Source organism: Hypomesus transpacificus, chromosome 17 (assembly GCF_021917145.1).
Source record: "Hypomesus transpacificus isolate Combined female chromosome 17, fHypTra1, whole genome shotgun sequence".
Classification (NCBI taxonomy): domain Eukaryota; kingdom Metazoa; phylum Chordata; class Actinopteri; order Osmeriformes; family Osmeridae; genus Hypomesus; species Hypomesus transpacificus.
In genome coordinates, this window is record NC_061076.1 from 7,785,414 (window position 1) to 7,806,763 (window position 21,350).

At 42.5% G+C, this 21,350-nt stretch overlaps 2 protein-coding genes across 2 annotated transcripts; one reads left to right on the forward strand and one right to left on the reverse strand.

Moving 5' to 3' along the window:
* slc25a23b (solute carrier family 25 member 23b) lies at positions 1–8,957 on the forward strand. Its single transcript, XM_047038935.1, has 10 exons — positions 1–915; positions 4,031–4,154; positions 4,442–4,529; positions 4,636–4,747; positions 5,062–5,220; positions 5,498–5,650; positions 6,311–6,424; positions 6,551–6,718; positions 7,106–7,256; positions 7,470–8,957. The coding sequence occupies exons 1-10, from the start codon at positions 706–708 to the stop codon at positions 7,649–7,651; spliced, it is 1,461 nt and encodes a 486-aa protein (XP_046894891.1). The 5' UTR covers positions 1–705; the 3' UTR covers positions 7,652–8,957.
* Positions 8,958–10,626: 1,669 nt separating this feature from the next.
* Positions 10,627–17,247, reverse strand: LOC124479963 (zinc finger protein 761-like). Its single transcript, XM_047038936.1, has 2 exons — positions 17,184–17,247; positions 10,627–13,205 (listed from the first exon to the last, which is right to left on the reverse strand). The coding sequence occupies exons 1-2, from the start codon at positions 17,222–17,224 to the stop codon at positions 11,936–11,938; spliced, it is 1,311 nt and encodes a 436-aa protein (XP_046894892.1). The 5' UTR covers positions 17,225–17,247; the 3' UTR covers positions 10,627–11,935.
* Between the last annotated feature and the right edge of the window lie 4,103 nt (positions 17,248–21,350).

Sequence of the window (21,350 nt, forward strand, 5' to 3'; positions counted from 1 at the left end):
GGAAGGAATGACAGTCTATTGGTGCATTTATTTTTTTACACCATTATAGCGCTCTGGGCATGAGGAAGAACTTCCTATCAAAATAACTTTCAAATTAAAAGGAATTACTCACATAGAATAACGCCCATATTACGACATCCCCATACACGCGCACAAGCAGTTTAACCAATACCAATCGCACATAAAATGCGGTAAAATTGCACGGACGCCGGGAGACCATGCTCTGTAGCTTTATCTGACCTATCGACAAATAGCCAATCCCGTGCCATGACGAAAACTCTAATTCATTGGAATTAGTAGGCTACATGGATTTTTACGGACCAATGTCCTGGCACATGTAACAGATACAGGGGTTGATATCAGGCACGAGAGCTCGTTTCGGCAAGGCAACATCTCATTCGTAGCCTAGATTAATTCGGCTTCTGCATGATCACTTACACCGGTACCCGCAACAAGACCAGCTGATTTCCTACGAGGCGACTAGTTAGCCTGCCATATAGGCTACTACTCCAGTGCAGCAGTCGGCTTCACTGACCGTGGGTCCAAGAGCTGGAAAAGACCTTTGCTGGTTTTCCGGTGTTGTGGAAATTTATTCTGCCAGAATTTAACTTTTCTGACCACGAATTCTGACGCTTGGACGTGTGTTCCAATAACGCCTGTGTTAGGATTGTCTTTACAAGAAGACTGTGAAATCATCATATTCACATGGGCGAAGCCAGGGCTCGGTTCTGCTTTGGCTGGACCCGAGCTCACTGTCAAGACAACGGTGCGCTTTTAGAACCTGAGAGAGAGCGGGAGATACAATATGCTGAATTATTTGACCAGTTGGATCTCAATAAAGACGGGAGGGTCGACTTTAACGAGTTACGAATCGGACTTGCTGCCAGGGGGTTACTTCTGAGTGACGCGGAGGAGGTAAACAGCGTTTTAAAGAAATGTTACTGTAGCTCATCAACCAATGTGCATATGCTACTTTACCATGTGTGTAGGCTATGTGTGAAAGAGCGATGGTGTGAGTGGACCTCATGGAGCCTGGACTAAAATCAGCTTTTGACATCAGATCAAATCCAAAGGTCGTGATCATGGGACAACATTATCATAACTGTACAAGTTAGAGATGCATTGTTGTCTGCGTTACTTGTCTCTAAAGGACCTGACCAAGTCCCCGAAGGTTATCCGGTGTCTCAGTGCTCCAGGCCTATTTTGAATGTGATGATGTCATTACACAGAGGCAGTTTGTAATGACATCTGCGGAGTTGTCTGCGGAAGGAATTTATCTATGGATATTTAGAGATCCACTTGCTCTTTGGAGGGCAACTCAATTAAAAACCCATCTGACCCATTTAAAACGTGAGCGCTCCCACAACACAACAAAATAGCTTACTGACCAAAGCATCTTCAAAATGCAGGACTGTCCTAGTTTAGCGCAGGAAACGAACAGTTTCTTGGATAAATATTTTAGCTGGCTGGTTGTAACACAAACCTGGTGCACCAGTGACCCATTCGGGCCTCAACGTCGGAGTAGCCTACCATCACTGGGGCACCGGTCTATCCAATGCTGATGAAGACTGACATAGCCTACATGATAGAGCACAGCTCTTGTATAGTAGACTTGGCTCACCTCCCTAAGTTTGCTAACGCAGGTTATTCTGTATGCAGTGACCCAAAGCAACCTAAACCCCACAGGGAACACCAATTATTCGCATGCTTTGAAAAGCTTTTGCCTCACATGATCCGTGAATCTGGAGTTATAGAAGTCTAGTAAGGAAAATTACAAAGTTGTAAACATTGTATATAGCCGATGGTTAACAAATGTTACACTGAAATAGATAAATTAAACAAATTGGCCACAAATGTAATGAGGGTTGTGCAACCTCTGAAAACAATTGTCCTTTGTCACCTGCCATGGACAAACTCCATTTAAATATAGTTTCATGTAGTTTCATTCTATGAAAAAAAGCTTCCTCGCTACAGACAGAACCAACCTTGCCCAACAGTCCTGGAAGTTCTCTCTCTCTCTCTCTCTCTCTCTCTCTCTCTCTCTCTCTCTCTCTCTCTCTCTCTCTCTCTCTCTCTCTCTCTGTGTCGGTCTCTTACTGTGACACATACACATGTACAGGACCATGCTACTTTTAGATAGAGAGTCACCCTTTGAAGTAGATTACAGAGTACAGAGAACTCACAATCTTTATGACTTGCCAGTGTAGAGTTGTTCAGCACATGTAACACACAGGGGTCCAGGGGTTTGACGAACAGTTGTATGGTTGAACAGTTTTATGTTTTCATCCTTTTTAAAAAAACATATTTGGACACTGATCAAACCTAATATATGGTTGTTCCAATTCAGATGGGTTTTTGTGAGCATATGGAAAAGTTAATCTGACAAAGTTTATTTGTTAGATTGCCAAAATGTAAATAAGCGTGGCTGAAATACTCCACACTTTACAGATCTTGTACCGGCTCATGAACTATGAACTGACTGAACTTGCGCTAAGCCAATGCGAGCAGGTGAAATTGTACTACCTCCATTGCATCTTTGTTTTTCCTCAGCCACTACATGTGTTGTAATGTTCCTACGCACTAGAGTGTCCCTGCTAAGAGAGTTAGCCTAGTTGATGAATGACTACAGAATCCACTAGTGCTTTATTGTTTTATAGTCTACCACTCTCAGTTATCACGAAGGGATGAATGTATGTTTGATGTTTGAACAATATTTTCATTACTGTAATGGGCCGTCTGGTCAGTTCAGCACAGTTGAAAGGTCAAACTTTCGGTGCTAACATTTCACCAGATGTCCATCTACTCTTACATAATCGTATACTGTGGTACATTCGTCAGCTTTAGTTTTTTCGTACTCATTTGGCCGTATCTTTATATTGTATCATGCACAGTCATGGCCTTAGCTTAGCCACCACGCTCATAATCTAGTGTCTTGAGCTTTCCATGGTTTTTAGAAAACAAATGTTGAGCTTGGTAGCATAGCTCGTTTCAGGTACAACAGCAGCTTGGCTTAGCATTACCATGTACAGCTGTAGCTGTCCTCAACCTGTCCTTAGGGAGACAGAGATGCCCTGTGGCGACATCAGTCATCAGACCCATGCTTAAATAGATGCTCTGATTGTGTTGGTGTCCCAGTGGACTACCACCATCTGCCAGGTTTAAAGATATACTGCATAGAAACAGCTATGCTCATCACCTGCATGTGTAGTTCCTAGCACTTATCCAAGAGGTGGGATTGAGTGAAGAAATGTATTTTATGCACCAGTTTGCTCTCTTGAACAGTGAGGGATTTTGAGGATTTGATGGTCATTTCAAGTTGGCTGTGGCTTATTCAGCAACAAGGCAAGTTTCGTAATAAGGAATGATGACCTTAATTTGTTTGTGTGTGTACGTGTGTGCGTGCGTGCGTGCATGGTGTGTTTGTTATGTAGGTGCGTGTTTGTGCATGTGTGTGGCATATGTGTGTGAGTGTGTGTAAATCATGTGCCTTGGTTCAGGTAGTCAGATTACTGCAGCACTTGATTGTTCCTGGAGATTGGCTGGGCAGTGAGTGAAGCAGATTATAAAGGAGCTCTATTAGTCATTGTTGACTCAAATTTCTTTATATCTTTCTCTCTCTCTCTCCCTCTCTCTCTCTCTGGCTCTATGGCTCTATGGCTCTATGGCTCTCTCTCTCTCACCCTCTCTCTCTCTCTCTCTCTCTTTCTCTCTCTCTCTCTCTCTCTCTCTCTCTCTCTCTCTCTCTCCATTCTCGCTCCATTTCTTTGTCCTCTGTCTTATTTGCTCACCCACCACATAGTAGAGGGTGAGCAGTAGACCAAAAAACGTAGAATCCAAAACAATACTGGATCTTAAAGATGATTATAATAACGATCCTTTCTCCTTCTCCTCCCTGGGCTGCTTCTGGATCGCTCACAACAACAACCCCCCCCCATCACCCTCACCCCCTTTTGTCTCTTGTACCATTTCCCACCCTCTCGCCCTCTTCAACCTGCCCTCACCCCCAATCACCACCGGCTTGTCCCTGCAGATAGTGCGTGAGAGCGACACCAACCACGATGGCTTGTTGGACTTTGAGGAGTTCTCTCAGTACCTGCGGGCCCACGAGAGAGAACTGCGGCTCGTGTTCCATAAACTGGACCGCAACAACGATGGTGTGCATGCCACTACACCATGCCCGCACGCACGCACGCACGCTCACACACACTCACTCACACACACAAATACACACATACAGACATATAAAGTACTACTTACGCACACACGTATATACTTACAGTACATTGGAACTCACACACACATTATGTATACAGTTGCATCAATTGGAGCTGTCCCTGCATGATCGATTTGGCATGTTATTGTACATCCTGTACGCAGCCATGTACGGTACATCAGTAACTCGTGTGTCATGAAACTGTACGGTTGTGTCTCGTGTTTGTAGGACACATCGACGTGGGCGAGATTCAGCAATCACTGAATAACCTAGGAGTGAAAGTCTCAATGGAGCAAGCATCCAGAATCCTTCAGAGGTATGTGAGTGTTTGTGTTTGGAAGTCAATCCTATTATGTGTGTATGTGCATGTATTTGACTCTCTCTCTCTTTCTTTCCCTCTGTGTGTGCGGGATGTCCCACAGCATGGACAGGGATGGCAACAGGACCATTGACTGGAACGAGTGGCGAGATCACTTCCTATTCAATCCCCTACACAACATGGAAGACATAGCCCACTACTGGAAACATTCACATGTTAGTGTTGCCTCTCCATCTCTGCACCCCCTACACAAATCACAGATCTGTAGAGGTATAGGCTACTTTTGGATCAATTGTACTATGCATTTTTCTTGACATTCTGGCAAATAAATTAGCCAGAGTTTCAAATGAATGAATGTTTAAAATTTTCCAAGATGAGGAAAGTTTTACAAGGCTAACCATCTTATACTGAAGTAAAAACATGTTTACGTAACGCAGACTCTGTGCTTCCATCAACAGATAGGTACAGAATATACTGTATTATAGTTTTCCTGTTGTGATCCAGACTTGTTCTCCTTGCTGTTTTCCAGATGTTTGACATTGGGGAGCACCTGACCATTCCAGATGAGTTTTCTGAGCGGGAACGGCGGTCTGGGCTGGTATGGAGGCAGCTGGTCGCCGGGGCGATGGCCGGAGCGGTGTCAAGGACTGGGACTGCGCCACTTGACCGGCTCAAAGTTTTCCTACAGGTGAGAGGTCAGATTTTACAAGGCTACACCCATGTAGTATGGACATACATTTATAATTGAATTAGTATGGGTAAATCAAGCCATGGGTTTTTACACAGTTTAGATATTGTGTCCACCTTTGTGCTTGTGAGTGTCTTAAACATCCCTACGTGTTTTTCATGTGTATTTTCCCCTATTAGCATAGATTATTTGAGCTAAACATGACATCAGTTTTTGCTCGCATTAGCAAGTCCACTTTGTTACGCATGTAAGCACAGCTAACATCTTGTACATGCAGGTGCATGGCTCCAGCTCGCGGGGGATCAACATATGGACGGGCCTGAAGGGGATGGTCCAGGAGGGGGGGGTGCGAGCCCTCTGGAGGGGCAACGGCATCAACGTGCTCAAAATAGCCCCCGAGTCAGCCATCAAGTTCATGGCTTACGAACAGGTTAGTCTACAAGACTCTGTATATTTCCCGGCTTTGATCTCACCTGACCTTAAACTAGTACTTTCCTTGAAATCCTAGTTTCCTTGAGGCAACCACTGATCTAGCACAGATAGATTGCCAAATACGACAGGGTTATGTAACAATGCTTTTATCTATCCAGGCTTCTGAGATTAGGAATGACTTAAAGGAAAAGGGTTTGTGTTTTTCCTCTCTAACGTACTTGGTAAAGCCCTGCCTGGAAAAGTACCAAGGGGCAACTCTCATTAATCTATGACTAATCGTCAGGTATGATATAAAGACTTGCAATTATTAAACGCAGGAACGGAAACACAGGCGTGTCTCTAGCTCACACACCCTGACACACCCCATCTCTCTACATGTTGTGTCTCTGACTGTTCTTCCCTACCCTAGTGTTGCTCACTTATTCCCCATCTCCCCCTCACACCTCCTGCCTGTCTTCCTCTCCCACACCATCTCTTTCTTCCTCTTTTTATACTCCCATTCCATCGCTCTGTGTCTCACTTTCTATCCCTCTCCCACGTCATGTGCTCTCTGCCCACATTGTCTACCCCTGTTCCCACCACGCCGTTTTACCCCTCTTCCTGGTATTCTTGGACCATCTCTCTCTCCCTCTGTCTTCCTCTCTTCTTTCCACCATAGATCAAGTGGTTTATTCGTGGTAGTAAGGAAGGGGCCAGTCTGCGGGTCCAGGAAAGGTTTCTAGCTGGTTCTCTGGCCGGAGCCACTGCCCAAACTATCATCTACCCTATGGAGGTTTGTGTGTGTCTGTGAATGTGTAATAAAATGTTTTAATAAAAGTTTTAAGAGTACACATATCTCTCTTTGTTAATGCTTAACTTCACTGTCGTTTTTCCCCATCTGTCCTCCTCCCCCTTCCAGGTGTTGAAGACTCGTCTGACCCTCAGGAAGACTGGACAGTACTCAGGCATGGCTGACTGTGCCAAACAGATCCTAAGAAAGGAGGGGGTACGAGCCTTCTACAGGGGCTACGTACCCAACACACTGGGCATAATCCCCTACGCTGGCATAGACCTGGCCGTCTATGAGGTGTGTGTGTGTGACAGAGAGAGAGAGGGCGAAAGAGGGAGGCCAAATGAAAGAGAGATTTTTGTGTGCAGTTGTGATGGTTGCCAGCTGAGTCTGACAATCTGGACAAGCTTTAAGAGTAATTTATCAATGCCCTGTAACTTGTCCTTGGGAAATCTTATATGCGTAAATAACTGCATTGTTCTAAATGTCCTACATGGATGTCTAAGTTTTTTTTTCTAATAATAAGCAATGAATTACCTGTCCCACCATTGACTAAGCTTCCTCTTTTATTTATCCTCCTCCAATTCCTCCCTCTCTATCCGATCTGCTGTATTTCCCCACACCTCACTCTTCTCCCTCTCTTTCTCCCCTGCCACCCTCCCTTCTCCGCTCCTTCCTCTGCAGACCTTGAAGAACGCCTGGCTCCAGAGGTACAGTATAGGCTCAGCTGACCCTGGTGTGCTGGTGCTGCTGGGCTGTGGAACTGTGTCCAGCACCTGTGGCCAGCTGGCCTCCTACCCTCTGGCCCTGATCAGGACACGCATGCAGGCCCAGGGTAAGGCTCCGGGGCAATGAATGGGGAGTGGAGAGGGGAATGGAGGTGGAGAACAAAGAGATGGATGCTAGTTGTAGTGGAGTTAGGATGTTGTTGTGGAAAGTGAGGGCTGAGAAACCCATTATGAACATACACTGCTGAGAAGGAAATACATGTCTCTTTGTTCGCTTTCTGTCTTTTCACGCTCTCGCTTTTGGTTTTTCTCTCTGACAGCAACAACTGAGGGAGAACCCAAGCTGTCCATGGTTGGTCAGTTCAAACACATCATGTCACATGAAGGGGTACCTGGGCTCTATCGGGGCATCGCCCCTAACTTCCTGAAAGTCATTCCTGCTGTCAGCATCTCCTACGTGGTATACGAACACATGAAGAAAGCCCTGGGTGTGGGCTCGTAGACAAAGACGTGAGAAAGTGTGGAGTTAGGAAAAGGAGAGGGAGAATCTGATTAAAGCAGTGTGGTAGCGGGTTGTCATTAAGACCATCAGGAAACACAAGATAAGACTATGATATAGCCATAAAGGGTAGGTACGGTAAACGGAAGCCACCGTCTTGCCGTATTTAGATACAGTAAGCACCCCATACCTAGGTATTCTTATCTCTCAGCCAATCCCATTAAAGTAAGTGAAGATCCAGGGATTTAATTACACTGACCTGAGGTCTGCAGAGGAGAAAATGATGCGTCAGTGGTAGCTTAGAGAAGAGAGAAAGAGAGAAGGAGAGGGGAAAGAGTTTCAAAAGACTAAAGAATCTGGGCCATTCCATCTCTCTGCAGCCCCCTCCTTCCCCCATATTGTCTATTTTCTATGTATGCCCCATCACAGTACACTGTATGTTTTGCACCAACCCAAAAAACAGAGCAGTCTGTTCCATAGACGGTCTTCTCTGTTTCCATGAATTATAAATAGACTGTACACGGAGAACAAATGATAGGAATACATTTCTAATTTATCAGTTGCAGATTCACATTGACAATTGATTGATTTAAGCGATTGAGTGAGGCTATGCCCAGTCCAGTTCTCAATGTGTTTAATTTTTTCAACTCCTCCAAGCCAAAGTTCCCCTTTGTTATTTCATCCATTAAGACATGTATTGTCAAATGAGATTAGGAATAACTGTATTTACAGAATGTTTATCTTGTGCACAAAAAAGAAATTCTTGAAAGCATTTTGGCACAAACTATTTCATGTTTCAATGTAAAGGCCACAAATGTGTATTTTTGTAATGGTCCATTCCATGTTTTTTCAAGAGCTACAGAACCTTTATCGTGTAGGTTTCTATCCAGGCCTTTTACACTGAGCCATGATGCAAGTCAATTTGCACTTTTTGGAAGATGTGAATGTATAACTCAAAGTGGCACTTATACTGTACACATGCACAGCTTCGTGGGCTGCTGTGAAGTTGCACACGGATCTAGAATCAGCTTCCTCTCCACAAACCCCAACCTCTACCATACAGGAGGAGAACACTAAACCCAAATCAGGAACCAGAGGGAACTTCACCTTTGTTTTTTATTGCAAGAGCTTTGCAAAAACGACTTTGGTAATATACTAAACCTGCAGCCCTGTGATGGCTTTTTTAAATGTATAAGAACATAATCATGCTCCGTGCGGGTCCATAGAGGTGTATGGACCAGCTACAATATAACACCAGAGCAAACCAATAATTGATGACCTCATTGTGGGTGTGGCGGGAGGAAACAAATCAACATTATGCCCACCTCAAGTGTAGATCTGGATGTGTGTTCATTTAAAATGACAAACGTAGTGTACATTTACTATCATTCATCTGACACCTTTATTAGGGTCGTGAGAATGTGCTTAGAGTAGTTCTTTTCAATGTAATTTCTGTTACAAAATAGAAACATTATGGAGCTGCCATTCATTGGTTTGTCCAACCCACTTTACCTGCACCCTTAGATTAGTTTTTCTCTTGACACCTCTCTGTTCTGTAGACATATTTAATTATTCTTTTGGGATTGCACCGAATAATGATTGTTTACTAAACTGTATGAGCTCAGACTAGAATCCAAAACGGTGTAGTGAACCTAAATCAAATAAATCATTTGTGTCCGTTTTGTCAGTTATGAAGTAAGTATGTCATATTTTATTTTTATAACTACTATTCCTTTAGCTTGCCCTAAATCACCATGAAGATGACATTCAATATTGTATTTTGTGTTTACAGGAAAAAATGATTATGCAAATCATAGTATTAACATTGTTTTTCTACCCAGCAAGGCCCTTACATTCGAGAATCTGCATTTAATCAGTACAAGATGATTTGTCATTATTTCATGTTTAGACTTAAAAGAAAGAAGAAAGTCAATGGACTGTCAGACTGCAGCTATACTGTGATGTACAGGACATGGCATGATGCACAGTAGCAGATGCTGTTCTACTGAGTGTATCATGCATACATGTACTAGCTTAGAGCCAGGTGACTGAACCGTCCTCCTGGTATTTCCTATGAAATGTCCATTTGTGAATATTTGAAGGCATTTGTTTTTCTAACTTATAACCAATTTCACCAACTTTTATTCTGAACCTTGAAATCTAAGATGACAGATTGGACATACTGTACATTGGATTAATACATTAAACAGGGATACATTTTCATACTGTTATAGCCACAGCCCCAATGACGGATGGACAGAAAATATATTGTTTAGTTGAATCTGAAACCCCATGATGCTAGTATACCTGGTCCCGCCATACATTTTGGGGTGTTTTTCCACTTTGAAACCATTCCTATATTATAGATAATAAAGGTTGAGAAACTCAACAGAATGTTATTTGATATTTAAAGTGAAATTTTACTATGGTACTATATTGATATGCTTTTAAATCCCTGCTTATTAAACAAAGAAACATATGCCCATAGTATTGGGGTTAGAGGCCTTGTGAATCAACTTATCCCTGGCATGATGAATGCATGTATTTTTGTAACATTTGATGTAAACAGAATACTGCTGTGAATATGTATCCTGCTTTGCCTTTCATATTTTTGCATACTTCTACAGCCATTAGAGAATGATATTCACAGAACATTTATTTTTATGAAAGTTAGGAGAAACAATAATGTTGCTGCTCTAACAGATGCTCTACATTTTAGATTTGGACATCAGTTGAAATCCATCTTGTGTCTGCACATTACAATAACATTAAATTGAATTATCTCACTCTCAAGATTAGAGTTTTGTGGACTTCTAACAGCTGAATGCTCTCAGTGTGTCAGAATACTATTTTGTTGTTATTATTTTTACTCCATCAAGGGGCTTTATAATTTTCAACATACTGTATAGCCGTCATTTATTTAACTATATTTACTGTATATTAACAACTCTTTATACAATTGTTTTTTTAATGGGGGGGGGGGGGGGGGGGGGTAGAGGGGAGCTAAGTGCTTTTTCATGCTGTTATTAATGATTGACAACATAAGAAAGCATGCAGGTATGATCAAAGTTATGTTTTAGCTTTATTTCCTACATAATGGGTGGGAGGGTGGGATTGTATCTTTAAAGGTTGTGTTTTTTGCTTTTTTTTTTTATTATTTGCAATTTAGAGGGTTACTTGAATATAGATATTTTTATTCTGAGGGGATCTCCTCCAGACTCCAGAATGGCACACTACCACAGTGACTCATCCATGGCACTGAATGCAAGTGCTTTTCTACTTACAAGTACAAGTATTATGGTTCATTATTGCTTCTTAAATTCAGAAATTATTTATTGTGAATTTGCAAGGTATGATGTGAATTTGGGATGATTTCAACCTGCTGTGAAGGCAATGCACAAATATTTGCAAGAAATGCTTCTCTAACTGGGTTAAAGTGATAAGTAATTATTACACAATGATGCCGTCTTAGATTGCATGAAATAATGCAAGCAATCTTGTATGACTGTGCTTCGTATATATGAATAAATAAATAGAATGTGCTCTTATGGTGTACATACAGTAGTTTCAAACTCTGGCTCAATTATGGCTTTCAACAGAATAAAGGTATTTTGAGTCATGTTCAGATATTTATTTACTAAATTTACTGTAAAACTAAAACTAGATTGGATGGATCATGTTGTGTGAGATGGTAGATATGTATGGAGGACCAAACCTGCCATAGTTAGAAATCAATGAATGAATAAATAAATGTCCACATCCATTCATTTAGACAGAAATAAATGAATTAATTTATTAATTCACAATTGTCAATCAAAAGTTACTTATAATTTACATTTATTTGGTTATGTATTCATTCATGTATTTCTTTATTCATTCATTCATTATTCCTAATATGATAATGAGAGGAGGCCAGCTGCCGAAACGAACGTTCTGATGAGTTTAAAACAACCCACATGTTCCTGTAAAGCTCTGATCACAACATCACCAGACTATTTTAACCAACACAAACAGAACAACAAAGATGGGAAAATTCCAATTTCTTGAATCAAATTGCTTCAGAACAGAAAGGTGTCAGCCAGTGTTTACCAAAATTCTACCCAATCTGACAACTTCCCCTCCATCATTACAGTAGAGTATCTTTCCTGTGTCCTGTCATGTTGGACTGTAGAAGTTCTTGTCCCCAGACATCACTGCTTTGTTTTGATTTCTATTGTCGATACGCAGATGACTCTTCAGATTGCCATTTGTTTGACATGAAAATTCACAGTATGGGCAGCTGTAGGGCTACTCTCCAGTGTGGATCCTGCTGTGAACTGTTAATTGGCCTCTTTGTCTAAAGGTTTTATCACAGAGGTCACAGCTGTAGGGCTTCTCTCCAGTGTGGATCCTGCAATGAACTTTTAAGTTGTTAGACTGGCTAAAGGTTTTACCACAGAGGTCACAGCTGTAGGGCTTCTCTCCAGTGTGGATCCTGCTGTGAAATCTGAAACCAGAAGCGTCTCTAAAGGTTTTACCACAGAGGTAACAGCTGTAGGGCTTCTCTCCAGTGTGGATTCTGCGGTGAACTGTGAATTTCACCCTCTGTCTAAAGGTTTTATCACAGAGGTCACAGCTGTAGGGCTTCTCTCCAGTGTGGATTCTGCGGTGAACTTTGAATTCCCCTCTCTGTTTAAAGGTTTTATCACAGAGGTCACAGCTGTAGGGCTTCTCTCCAGTGTGGATTCTGCAGTGAACTGTGAATTCCCCTCTCCGTCTAAAGGTTTTACCACAGAGTTCACAGCTGTAGGGCTTCTCTCCAGTGTGGATTCTGCGGTGAGATCTTAAACTGCAAGACTGGCTAAAGGTTTGACCACAGAGGTCACATCTGAAGGGCTTCTCTCCAGTGTGGATCCTGCGGTGAACTGTGAATTCCCCTCTCTGTCTAAAGGTTTTACTACAAAGGTCACAGCTGTAGGGCTTTTCTCCAGTGTGGATCCTGCGGTGAACTGTGAATTCCCCTCTCAGTCTAAAGGTTTTACTACAAAGGTCACAGCTGTAGGGCTTCTCCCCAGAGTGGATCCTGCTGTGACCTCTGAAACTGGAAGCATGACTAAAGGTTTGACCACAGAGGTCACAGCTGTAGGGCTTCTCTCCTGTGTGGATCCTGCTGTGAACTCTTAAATGGGCAGCCTGGCTAAAGGTTTGATCACAGAGGTCACAGCTGTAGGGTTTCTCTCCAGTATGGATCCTGCTGTGATTTCTAAAACTAGAAGCATGGCTAAAGGTTTTACCACAGAGGTCACAGCTGTAGGGCTTCTCTCCAGTGTGGATCATAATGTGCTGCTTAAGGCTACTGGATGAGGAAAGGCTCTTCCCACAGGTGTCACACTGATGTGTCTCCATAACACAGGTCTCTCTTTGTTCTCTGTCTGGTCTCTCAGGATCCTGTCTGGTATCTAGTCTCTGGAAGCGTGTTTCTCTCTGGTTCAGTCTCTCTGTAGTCTCTCTGCTGTTCTCTGGAAGAAGTCTCCCTCTGTCTAGTCCCACGATCAAGTATGACTGGCCAACAGAGGATCTGGAGAAAACAGTTCCAAGTTAGTGAACATTCAGACTTCACATATAAAGGATACATTTGGTCCATCATAATGTCTACTAGGCATATGTAATGTTGATAATTTGGTGAGGAGTGTTTCTCTCAGGTGTATTTTGTCAAGAGAAACAACACTGTGGTGACAACTTCATGGCGACCGGCAAACAACTCCTCCTTATAGTCATTTACCGTAATAATACATTTACAAAGTAAAAATACACAATATGATTACACATTACCTCAAGTATTACACGCAAATAAAAAAATGTGTTAAATGACTTTAGATTGCAGCTGCTAATATTAATAATAATATAGGATACTCTATTGTGCGTAGTAGGCTTGAATAATACAAAACAACAATAGCTAAGCATTTTCCCGTAACTGTCATCTAAAATGGACGACATGAAATTCCAATTCCTATTTCTTAGGTTTTGCAGGTACCAGCATGAAGGATATGAAATAATCAAACAAACGACTAATGTCTTGTGACAGCATTTGTGTTATATGGTTATTTTATTATTGCCTGAAAGAACGAGTACTTATGTCCTTTCGATGTCTTACAGGATGAGTCGTTGTTGCCCATAACACGCTAGCATTCTGCTAATGAATACTGATTGGTTAGTGAAGGACTGACTACAACCAGAGATCCCGCTTGATGGCCTCCGAAGCAGAATTAGAATGTCAGAGCATTAGCAACATTAGCAACAACATTAGCAAGCCAAAACTCTTTCTAGCATGTGTATTGACAGGGAGAGCCTAACCTGCCAGGTGTGTTGTCGATGCCTTGAGAGAAAAAAGGAAGAGACCAGAGCTTGCCGTAAAGCAATATCTCTGGTGGTACGATGTGTATGACATCTATGACATTTTACAAGGCTTTTTAGAACAGAAAGACTACTTTAAATACACCCAGCAGTGTATATTTTTTTTGCTTCCCCTTTCGAATTCAGAATTCAAATTACAGACAAAAAATTGTATCCTGACAAAAGTGGATTTTGAGGGGTATAGCTCCCCCCTCTCTCAAACCATCTCCCCCTCCATTATAAACTTTCTTCTCCATGTCCTAAACTCCTCTCTTACCTCCGGCACCTTCCCCTCTGCCTTCAAACAGGCCAGAATTACCCCTCTACTCATAAACCCTCCCTTAACCCTGCCGTTCTCCAGAACTACAGACCGGTATCACTGTTACCCTTCTTTTCAAAAACAATTGAACGTGCTGTACCTAACCAACTGTCAAACGTTCTCTCTAAGAACAACCTACTTGACCCCAACCAATCGGGCTTCAAGACTGGCCACTCCACAGAGACTGCCCTCCTGTCAGTCACCACTGCCCTCCAGTCTGCCAGAGCGGTTTCAAGGTCGACTTTCTGAGATCACTGGCACAGCACTCCAGTGGATCTCTTCCTACCTGTCGGGAAGATCCTACCAGGTCTCCTGGGGAGGCAACTGTCAGGCCCTCGTCAGCTCTCCACTGGTGTCCCACAGGGCTCTGCCCTTGGACCCCTCCTCTTCTCTCTGTACACCACCTCACAAGGACCAATCATCACCTCCCATGGCTTCTCCTACCACTGCTACGCTGACGACACGCAGCTGTACCTGTCGTTCCCCCCGACCGATCCGGGGATCATAGCTAGTATTGAGGCCTGCCTCACAGACATCTCTGCCTGGATGACAAAACACCACCTCCAGCTGAACCTCACTAAACAGAACTTCTCATCATCCTGGCCAAACCCTCCATCTCCCACAATCTCTCAGTCACCCTGGGATCTGCAACGGTGACCCCTTCATCCTCTGCCAGGAACCTTAGGGTTACCATGGATGAAGATCTCTCCCTCACAGCCCACATGGCTGCAGTCTCCCAGTCATGTAGATTCACCCTCTACAACATCCGGAAGATCAGGAGATACCTGTCTGAGCACTTCACCCAGCTGCTAGTCCAAGCACTAATCCTCTCCAAGTTGGACTACTGCAACTCGCTGCTCGCCGCTCTACCAGCATGCGCAACCTGCCCTCTTCAGAGGATTCAGAACGCAGCGGCCCGCCTGGTCAACCCAGACGCTCCCATGTTACCCCACTCCATATCTCCCTCCACTGGCTACCCATCACAGCATAAGATTCAAGACCCTGGTACTGACATTCCGAGCAGTGAACGGGACTGCACCCGACTACATCAAGTCTCTCCTGCAGCCTTACACCCCCACCCGCCACCTACGGTCTTCTTCAGACAACCGCCTGGGGGTCCTACCGTTCAAGAGCGCCCGGTCCCAACACAAGCTCTTCTCTTGTCTGGCCCTCCAGTGGTGGAATCAACTCCCCACCTCCATCAGAGACACTGACTGTATCCCCACCTTCAAGAAAAGGCTCAAGACGCACTTGTTCCGGTAGTACAATGGTACTTAGGAATGGTTTGCTGGACCCAATGGTAGTTTCCTCAAGGATCACAATGACTCATGCTTAGAGACTTGTTGCTCTTGTTGGTTAGTGGTAACTGATTTAAATTGTTGTACTCACTGTGATTTTTTTGTTGCTGTTGCTTGCTTTTCTACAGGTACACTTGCACTTATAGCAATTCATGTTGTTTAATTGTAACTTGTTTAACTACGTGCTCTTATGGTTCTTCAATTTGGCACTTATTTTGGTTGTTCACAATATGTGCTTCGTGTTTTGGCTACCCGCAATGTTTTTGGGGCTATCTTGTTGTTATTATCAGTGCTATGCACTTTGTAAAGCTCTCTCTTGGAAGTCGCTTTGGATAAAAGCGTCTGCTAAATGAAAAAATGTAAATATGAAGGCGCTAACGGGGGAGTGCAGAATGAATGGAGGTCTATTACAATTACATTTTAGTCATTTAGCAGACGCTCTATGGAGGTCTATGGAGCTATATCCCTCAAAATCCACTTTTCTCAGGATATAATTTTTTGTCTACTAATTTGAATGTTGCATTCGAAGCGGGAGGCAAAGAAAATACACACTGATAGATTTTTTGGTCAATGATGTCAAACAATCTGCATTCATTAGCAGAATTCTAGCTTGTTATGGGCAACAACGCCTCGCCCTGTAAGAAATCGAAAGGACATAAGTACTCGTTCATTCAATTTTCGACCTATAATCCATGTTGAACTTGCAAAACTACAATCAAATCTGAGATTTCTGAACGACATCCAGGTGAAATAGACCAATTTAGCAGTCTAGCTCCATACTCCCATTCATTTTGCACTCGCCCACGATCACCCCCAGTGGAACTCTAGTGGAACTGCAACCAAATTCGGTACAATGGGGTTTAATAGGGAGTGGACAGGCTCTCCGTAGACGGGCTCTGTTCTCCCCATATTAGACATTCCAGAGCCATCTCTGACTGTATCCACCTTATTCCTAGCTCCAATGATACCTTTCGTGAATAATGGGCACCCATAATCCCCCCCCCCCCTCCATCTGAAAACGGGTAATGTTTGATGTATTAATATTATAATTAACATTATTGGTGCAAACAGAAAAACGAAATATGGATTTTTTTGTTTGTTTGCTGGATTGAATAAATTATTGATCAGAGGTTACACGGACCTAACCTATTCCCCATCCAGTCGAGTCCCAAATTATATTTACAAGGTTGTGGCAACGCCGATATTTTGTCAAATGTATACATGGCACCATTTTAAAACGTTAAAACCTGCAAATACAATTAAACCATATACATTCTTATTGCACAAACAACCCGTTTGTCCTCCATGTTACCAGTAGTAAAGGCCTTAGTAAAGTCAGAAAAGAGAACAGGCGGGCTAGCTAGCATTCAACAACGTGGTGATCTTAAAACTCAGCACAAAGTTACAAATTCAGGACACAATGGTGCCATTAGCAAGGCATAAAATGCTATCATTGGTTGCTTTCATATTTGCAACTTTGAACAACTAGCCTACATAGGCCTCAACATTAATTAGAACCTGAGGCAAAACACTTAAATGTACGTACCTCTGGCATGATAAACAACTGTAGATGGAGCGAAAGGGCATATAATCCACCCGTATGGCGTCAGATTTGGGTCAAAAGTCGCGGGTGTATATATTCTTACACATGCGCATTTTACTTAAATAATCTAATAACCTAGAGTTGTACAGGTAGATGCGAGTGCCTAGCACGCAATCATAAAATATGCTTCAGCGCAGTGAAATTCTACTTGCGAAGTGAATTTCTGCTCGCGGAGTAAATTTCTGCTCACGCGAGTTTATATGACTTTTGCCAGTTTGGGGGCTGAAATCTGAAACCTATAGAGACCCTCTTATGATTGGTCGCTTTGAACGCGATCAAACACAGGGACATTGTACCTTTATTGACAAAATAATTCTGCCTATGTGACCCAGCATTAATTTACGTATTTATCTCCAAAGAACGCATTGACTTAAATGCGTTAAGAAATCATGTCTGACCTCTTTCATTGTTTTCTGCTGGAACCACATAAGGAAGCAAAGTAACAGCAGTCAAGTCTTGATCACTGTTCAGCCTGATTCTTGTGGTAAGCTACTTTATAGTGTAGTGGACGCAGAAAAGTGTTGTCAGGGCAACTGTATTGCGGGACATAAGGATATACCTTGCACTAAAGCAGTAGGCCTAGCCTACCTGAATATTTTCTTCAGTTTTCCAGGTCATCTTGAAACAAAGATTCACCTTTCCTTGAATTACAGGTATCTGACTGTAGTTCCTGTAAGTAGCCTCCATGTTGACAAGCCTCTGTATTACTTAATCCTCTCCTTCAGGCTTCCCCAATGCTAGATGCAATGTCCCCATGTGTGTATCCATCTGGACCTGTGGAGGCAGACTTTGTTACCGTGAAATCTATTTTCACCAACGCATAGACTTAATATAACTAGAGTAAGCTACTTTTGTCTTCCAAGATGGCGTCCCCATTCATTTCTATAAAAAGTGCTCAGTGGCGCAGTGAGGCAAGCGAGAGCGCAAGACTGGACGCGGACATCTTTCCACTTCTGTGTCTTCCTGTCTAGCTTTAAACAGTGGCTCTTTTTTCCCTAGCTCCGAGAGCTCATGTAAATCGGCTGCTCGGCCAATGTGAACTTTTGTGCTCGTGCCCTGTTAGTATCCGCGAGCACATTTGCAGGCAACTTTCATTGACTAAGCAAATAAATGGGTTGCTAGTTTACCCATTTCGGATTGGTTTCAAACTTAGCAAAAATCGGGAAAAAAATGTATATGAAAAAGCTAGTAGTATGAGCCAGGTTTGAGAATCAAACAAAAATTATTGGGGGAGATAGTTTTGTAAATGTTGAATGGAGTTAATAGAATAAAAACGACCGGAAGAGTCGGAAACCTAACCGTACATGCAATACCACCTACATCCACCGGGGCCGTTGTTCAAGCCGAGGGGCGAGGGGTGGGGGCTTGCACCATAGAGTTAATATAACTAGAGTAAGCTACTTTTGTCTTCCAAGATGGCGTCCCCATTCATTTCTATAAAAAGTGCTCAGTGGCGCAGTGAGGCAAGCGAGAGCGCGAGACTGGACGCGGACATCTTTCCACTTCTGTGTCTTCCTGTCTAGCTTTAAACAGTGGCTCTTTTTTCCCTAGCTCCGAGAGCTCATGTAAATCGGCTTTCGGCCAATGTGAACTTTTGTGCTCGTGCCCTGTTAGTATCCGCGAGCACATTTGCAGGTACCTTTCATTGACTAAGCAAAAAAATGGGTTGCTAGTTTACCCATTTCGGATTGGTTTCAAACTTAGCAAAAATCTGGAAAAATTCTTCTATGAAAAAGCTAGTAGTATGAGCCAGATTCGAGGATCAAACAAAAATTATTGGGGGAGATAGTTTTGTAAATGTTGAATGGAGTTAATAGAATAAAAACGACCGGAAGAGTCGGAAACCTAACCGTACATGCAATACCTACATCCACCGGGGCCGTTGCTTCAAGCCGAGGGGCGAGGGGTGGGGGCTTGGCTTGCACCAACGTCCTCGGCGGTAAGCCGGATGCGCGGCCATTGTGGACCGTTCTTCACAAATAACATCCGTGAGCCACGGGTTTTCTCTGGGCGGATCCATGTCTCTGTCAGCGCAAGGGCGTGCAGAGAGGCATGGGATGCAAATGCCGGGATGAAGTCTGCCTTGTTCACAGCATACTGGCAGTTCTAGAGCCCTATAGAAAGAGAGAGGGCAGGTGGACAAGATCTGGAGGTTAGAAGTGGAACATACTTTGTGACATATCTACGTCTACGTCTGCGTCTTGCGACGGCAACAGACGTCGAATCAATTTCATATTACCGTCAAACCTTTATATGTATTGGTTGCTATCAAGATGTGGAGTTTATTTAAGCAAATATGACAAAAAAATGCTTCTCAATAACTTTGCCGACCCTGCCTTCAATGTTAATAAGCATCCTATAAGGGATTTATTACATATTAACTAACGTTTATTACAAGCATCTACATCTAAAGTGTTACAAATAATGCTAATGTTTAGATCAAACACATAATGAGCAGCATGGAAGCAGACAATGCAGGTCACCTAGCGTGTCTGACCAAGCTATACTCTGACTTTCTTTCTTGTACCTGTAGGGAAGAAAAACCGAGATGAAAAATAGTTGAGTGAACCCTAATCAGAAAGACACAGAGAGTATCCTGATACAATGTGGAGATTAAAACGATAATAATTATGAGTGGAACATATGATGGTATGATATGATCTAAGACTTTCTGAGTCCCCTCAGTCCTGTACAACCTGATGGTTAAGATGGTGATGATGATGATGACGATGATGATGATAATGGTGATGATGGTGACCCTTAATCGTACTCCTGCAATCTACACTGGGGACCACACTCATCCTCACTACCCGCCAGGAACTGACAACCCTAGCTATCACATCCACAAACATGGCCTCACAACCCTGGTTATCGCATCCACAAACATGGCCTCACAAACTGCCTGAAAGGTTAGCTCTTTGACCCTTCTCTCATATTTACAGACTCATTTGATGGATCCAACTCCACTTCTCCTCTGCATCAAGCTCACTCTACAGCTCACTGACCTATACAAAAAAAACACAAAAACACAACCTTAAGTAACCTAACACACGTGTGAAACAGGATAGCCTGGACACACAGTAACCTAACACGTGTGGAAAAAAAATCAGATCAAAAAATTCAAGGCTCGGCAAATGAGGTAGCTCCAATTCGAGCCAAAAAAATGGACCTTAAAATGTTTTAGATCATTAGATGGCTCGAATTTGAGCAACCTGCATTTTATTTTACATTAAAATATATTAATATGAGAATTTGGTGTTGTTTAAATTTCAATATTAAGTGTTCAATTCAAAACATGTCACTGATTTGCTTCCATATTATTGAGGTCGAGCTTGAATTGGCGTTCCTTGTTAGTGGAACGCAACGTTAGTGGAACGGCTTGAGGCTAAAGTACAATTTCAGCAGCTAAGGCCTCTATTTGCCAATATAGCCTCTACACGGAACAATTTTCAACGAGGTCGAACAGCCTGGCCAAGTCTCTGGCATTTGCTCTATTTATATTGTCCATGACAGCAAGGCTAACATAATCGGATACAACGCGTTGAAAACGATTCCTATTTTTGATTGACATATCTCATTAATATATTGAGATGAAGAAATACACAAATTCATGAATAATGAATGAATAGAAAAAAAATAAAAAAAATGAATGTATAAATGAATAAATAAATAAATGAAAAAATGCAAAAAATAAATACATATAAAATACAAATAAAAAATATAGAAATATTATTATCTGCAATCTTTTTTACATTTCCCTACTAAAAAATGTATTCCTTACATTACTTTGGCTTAAATTTATGTATATTCATTTTATTTATGTATTTATGCATTTATGCATGGATGTGGATTTTGTTGTTGTTGATTGATTCATTTTTAAATGTAGCACAGGTTTAGTCCTCCATAGATATGGGATTGTTATATTGATAAAAACATTAGAAGTACCCGGACTTGTGACGTTAAGAAATCTGCATCCTGAAACAATCGTCTTTCAAGGGCAGTTGTTCATCAGCTTCATGAATTTGTGGTCCGTCTTTTCCAGTGCGCTTGGCCAATAGAAATGCACACCGCGCCACACTGGTGATGTTTGATGATGAAGCAGCTACGTCA

Coding starts and splice junctions, on each gene's coding strand:
- slc25a23b (XM_047038935.1), top strand. CDS start 706: ATGGGCGAAGCCAGGGCTCGGTTCTGCTTTGGCTGGACCCGAGCTCAC. Junction 916..4,030: donor TTCTGAGTGACGCGGAGGAG/GTAAACAGCGTT, acceptor TTGTCCCTGCAG/ATAGTGCGTGAGAGCGACAC. Junction 5,651..6,310: donor AGTTCATGGCTTACGAACAG/GTTAGTCTACAA, acceptor TTTCCACCATAG/ATCAAGTGGTTTATTCGTGG.
- LOC124479963 (XM_047038936.1), bottom strand. CDS start 17,224: ATGCCCTTTCGCTCCATCTACAGTTGTTTATCATGCCAGAG. Junction 13,206..17,183: donor AGTTGTTTATCATGCCAGAG/GTACGTACATTT, acceptor TGTTTTCTCCAG/ATCCTCTGTTGGCCAGTCAT.